Source organism: Eriocheir sinensis, chromosome 15, assembly GCF_024679095.1.
Source record: "Eriocheir sinensis breed Jianghai 21 chromosome 15, ASM2467909v1, whole genome shotgun sequence".
Lineage (NCBI taxonomy): Eukaryota > Metazoa > Arthropoda > Malacostraca > Decapoda > Varunidae > Eriocheir > Eriocheir sinensis.
The window spans coordinates 2,292,034-2,297,033 of NC_066523.1; the positions used below are offsets into that span (position 1 = coordinate 2,292,034).

Genomic DNA, 5,000 nt, shown 5'->3' on the forward strand with positions numbered 1-5,000 from the left:
TCTATTCCTTTATTCCTCTCTTCTTTTTTCCTTCCCCTTCATTATTTTTTTTTCCTATTTCTCATCTTCGTCTTCCCCTTTTTCTTTTTTCTAACATTCTTTCTTCTTCTCTCCCTTTTTCTTTCCTCCTCTCTCCCTCATTCTCTTTCCCTATTCTTTATCTTTATCTTTCCTTTTCTCTTTATTCTTTATCTTTATTTTTTATTTTTCCTTTTCTTTATCTTTCCTTTTCTCTCTATTCACCTCCTTTCTTATTCTCTCCCTTTTCTTTCCTCCCTCTTTCATCACTTTTACCCATTTCTCACCTTCGTTTTGCCCTTTGCCTTTCTCTATCTCCCTTCTTCTTTCCTCACATTCCTCTCCATCCATCTTCTTCCACTCTCCTCCACTCTCCTCTTCCACCCTTACTTTCAATCCTAGTCACACATTACCCTTTCTCTTTGCCTGTCTGTCTGTCTGTCTGTCTGTCTGTCTGTGTGTTTATTAGTCGCCTTCTCCCTGTGTTCACCCTGTCTGTCTGTCACTTCTCTGTCTGTCTGCTGTTTTCTGGTTTCACTGTCTTTCTGTATCTCTATGTCTGCTTGTGTCTGTTAAACGTCTCCTTTCTGCTATCTCCTTCCTTTCTGTCTGTTTGTCTCTTTGTCTGTCTGTGTTTGTCAATTGCTGTTTTCTGGTTTCACTGTCTTTCTGTTTCTCTTTGTCTGTTTGTGTCTGTTAAACGTCTCCTTTCTGCTATCTCCTTCCTTTTTGTCTGTCTGTCTCTCTGTCTGTCTGTGTTTGTCAATTGCTGTTTTCTGGTTTCACTGTCTTTCTGTATCTCTATGTCTGTTTGTGTCTGTTAAACGTCTCCTTTCTGCTATCTCCCTCCTTTTTGTCTGTCTGTCTCTCTGTCTGTCTGTGTTTGTCAGTCGCTGTCTCCTCTCCCTTTCCGTGCAATAACTTCGGGACTCTTCACAACACACACACACACACACACACACACACACACCTGTCATTCCGCCTGTCACCTATATACTTTACTTGCCACTTATATTCTCCTCTCCTGTCTCGCCTCCTTTACCTGTCTCCACCTAAAGTGCCTCAATGTGTGTGTGTGTGTGTGTGTGTGTGTGTGTGTGTGTGTGTGTGTGTGTGTGTGTGTGTGTGTGTGTGTGTGTGTGTGTCATGTCTGAAGCCACTTATTCACAGTCATAATTAAACTCATACTAGCAAAATTCTTATCATCTCAATAATTCTTTGATGATGTGCTGGAAAAAAAGAGGAAAGGGAAAAGAAAGTAATGAAGAAAATGAAAAGGAAAAATAAACGTAGATAATAAAGAGGAGAAAAGGGAGGAAAGGAAAATGGGGCAGAAGATAAGGGAGATGGAGGAGGAGAGAAAGAGAGAGAGAGAGGGGAAGATACAGGAGGAGGAAAGGTAGATATGGAGGAAGACTGAAGGGTAGGGGGATTGGAAGGGAGAGTTGTGGGTAGAGAGAAGGTGTAGGAAAGGGAGGGGAGGGGAGGCGAAGGGAAAGAGGGGGAGAGGTGAAGGAAGGGAGAGTAAGGAGTAAGGGAGATGGAAGGGAGCGGTAAGGGAAGGAAGGGAGAAAGGAAGGAAGGGAATTTAAGGTAAAGGATGGAGGGAGAAGGATTGGGGAGGGTAGAGAGGAATAATGGGAAGGGTGGAAGAAGGGGAATGGGTAAGGGAGGGAAAAGTTGGGGAGGGGAAGGGGAGAGTAGGGGAGAGTGAAGGAGGGTTGGGGAGGGGGAAGGGAAGGGAAGGAGGAGTAGGGGAAAGTAGGGATGGGGTGAGAGAAGGGAGGGTAAGGGAGGGAAGGGAAGGGAGATAAATAGAACGCAATGAAGGAGGGAGGGGAGGAGAGGGAAGGGGTAAGAAGGGAGCGGAGGAGAGGGGAGAAAGTAAGGCAAGGGAGGGTAGTGGGTATGGCAAGGGAGGGTATGGGTAAGAGGTTTTGGGTAGGGGATGGGAGGGAAAGGAAGGAGGGATAATGGAGGAAAGGAGGGGAGAGGAGGGTAGAAGCTAAGGAAAGGGAGGGGAGGGTAGTGGGTATGGCAAGGGAGGGTTTGGGTAATTGGTTTTGGGTAGGGGATGGGAGGGAAAGGAAGGAGGGAGAATGGAGGAAAGGAGGGGAGAGGAGGGTAGAAGCTAAGGGAAGGGAGGGTAATGGGTATGGGGAAGGGAGGTAAGGGGAAGATATGGAGAGAAAAGGGTAGGGGGGTAAAGAGGGGAAGGAAGGGGAGGGGACGGAGGAAAGAGGGGTAGGGGATGGGATGGGAGGAGAGAAGGGAGGGTAGGGGTAGGGGGAAGGGAAGTACGGGGAGGGTAGAGAGAGAAGGGTAGGGGAAGGAAGGGGAGGGGACGAAGAAAGTGGGGGAGGGTTGGGATGGGAGGAGAGAAGGGAGGGTAGGGGTAGGGAAGGAAGTAAGGGAGGTAGAGAGAAGGGTATGGGAAGGAAGGGAGGGACGGAAAGAGGGGTAGGGATGGGATGGGAGGAGAGAAGGGAGGGTAGGGTGAGGGGGGAGGGAGGAGGGGAGGGTGGGGGGGGGAGGTGTGGGCAAACATGGGCTGATAGCGATCGGGGGAACTGTACGTCTGGCCGCATTAGTTTTTTGAGGCGCAGAGACGGCGGGCCACCCTTCTTAATCCCCCGCTCTCTCTCTCTCTCTCTCTCTCTCTCTCTCTCTCTCTCTCTCTCTCTCTCTCTCTCTCTCTCTCTCTCTCTCTCTCTCTCTCTCTCTCTCTCACACACACACACACACACACACACACACACACACAGACAAGGGGAACACAACAACATAACTAATGATGCAACACAACACATTACTAAGTGTGTGTGTGTGTGTGTGTGTGTGTGTGTGTGTGTGTGTGTGTGTGTGTGTGTGTGTGTGTGTAATTCACCTCGGCCTGATCACGAGCTGGATTCGCCATCGCCAGCTTTATCCACTGAGCTACCGGAGCGTTGGTACATGCGTGTATCTGTGCGTGTTTATCCGTGTGTGTGTACATGTGTGTGTGTGTGTACTTTTTTAGGTGTGTGTATGTATTTGTGCGTGTGTATCTACCTGTGTGTGCCTTCATGTGTATAATATGTCTGTGTGTACCTGCCTGTATACCTGTTCGTGCGTGCGTGCGTGCGTGCGTACCTGCTGGAGGAGCTGCTGGTACTGCGGCGTGGTTGGGTCGAGTCGTTCGAGGTCGTGGGTGAGCGCGAACTCCGTGAGGGACTTCCAGGGCGGCTGGTAGGCGGTGACGTCCAGCGGGGCGCCCATGGCCACGCCCAGCGCCGCGCCGTCGTGTCGGATGGGCGAGGAAGCCACCATGGGCACGCCCGTGATGCCCTGCAGCGCCATCTGCTTCTCCTGCCGGGGGGAGAAGGGGGGAGGGTTAGGGGGGCGTGGGGGGAAGAGGGGGAGTGCGTGGATGAGGAGGATGATGGGAGGGAGGCGTGAGGTGGACAGTGTATGGGCGGGTGGAAGGTGAAGGGAGGAAGATAGGGTGGTGGGTGTAGGTGGAGTGGAAGGTGGGGAGAGAGAGGACAGTGTGGAGGGGAAATGTGAAGCGGGATTTATACACATACATACATACATACATACATACATACATAGAAGAAGAGGGGAGATGTGTGGGCGTCAGGAGAGGGGGAATTTTACACTGTAAGGGGATGGGGGGGGGGGGACGAGTGGGAGAGGGGGGGAGGAGGAGGGGGGAGAAGGGAGGGGGAGAGGGGAGTAGAGGGACTTGGGTGACTAAATAGATAGATAGATAGATAGATAGACAGATAGGTAAATATACACACACACACACACACACACATACAGAGATACGTAAAGGTGATGTGCATTGGTAGAGGTCCACACACACACACACACACACACACACACACACACACACACGCAGAGTGAGTTTCCTAATTCGCTAATGGATTCCTGGCTGGTGTTTTTGTTGGGCGGGGAGAGGAGGAGGAGGAGGAGGAGGAGGAGGAGGAGGAGGAGAGTATAAACGAGGATGGACGAGAAAGAGAGAGCTAGCGAGAGAAATGAAAAGAGGAGGAGGAGGAGGAGGAGGAGACGAGAAAGGGAGGAATAGGAAGAGGAGGAGAATAATGGATATGAGGAAGGGAGAGAGATGAAAAAGAGGAAGAGGAGGAGGAGGAGGAGGAGAATGGAAGAGAAGTGAAGAAGGGAAAAGGTAGAAGGGAATAAGGAAGGGAAGAGCAAGGAGAGAAGGATGAAAGAGAGAGTGGATAAATTGAATTGGCAGTTTTTCACACACCTCTCTCTCTCTCTCTCTCTCTCTCTCTCTCTCTCTCTCTCTCTCTCTCTCTCTCTCTCTCCTATCCCATCAAATAAATAAAAAAGTAAATTGAAAAAGAAAATAAAGAAAATAAAAATAAAATAAAACTTCAGTCAGCAGGAATAAAGATTTTTTTCCGAAAGTATATAAAAAAAAACTATTGTATGTTATTGTGGCTATTGTTTTCACCTTCATCACCATCACCATCACCATCATCACCATCATTGCTATCAAAACATGTGGTGATGAGGGCGGCAAGGTGGGTTGGTGAGTGGATGGGAATAACGAACTATGCGCGGGCGAATTTTTTTAAAGTGGGTGCCGTGATGTGTGACTTGTAGGGGAAGATTTGTTATGATGGAGAGGGAAAAGGAGGATGAGGATGAAGAGGAAGAGAAGGAGGAGAAGTAGCGGAAACCCAGACTCTAGTGGCGCGGGCGAATTGTATTTATAGTGGGTACCGTGATGTGTGATTCTTGTAGGGGAAGATTTGGTATGATGGATAGTAAAGAGGAGGAGGAGGAGGAGGAGAAGCGGAAACCCAGACTCTAGTGGCGCAGGCGGATTTTATTTATATTGTCTGCCGTGATGTGTGATTTTTGTAGGGGAAGATGTACTATAATGGAGAGGGAGGAGGGGGAGGAGGAGGAGCGAAAACCAAGATTAAACGAGAAAGAAGAGAAAGGAAGGAAGGATACAT

General features: G+C 49.2%; 1 protein-coding gene across 1 annotated transcript in view; it reads right to left on the reverse strand.

The window, feature by feature from the left end:
- The window catches only part of LOC126998768 (insulin gene enhancer protein ISL-1-like), a 58,394-nt gene that overhangs the window by 10,307 nt on the left and 43,087 nt on the right, over positions 1-5,000 (reverse strand). Inside the window, 1 exon segment of the mRNA XM_050860793.1 lies at positions 3,151-3,366. Coding sequence (XP_050716750.1) covers positions 3,151-3,366 — 216 coding nt within the window.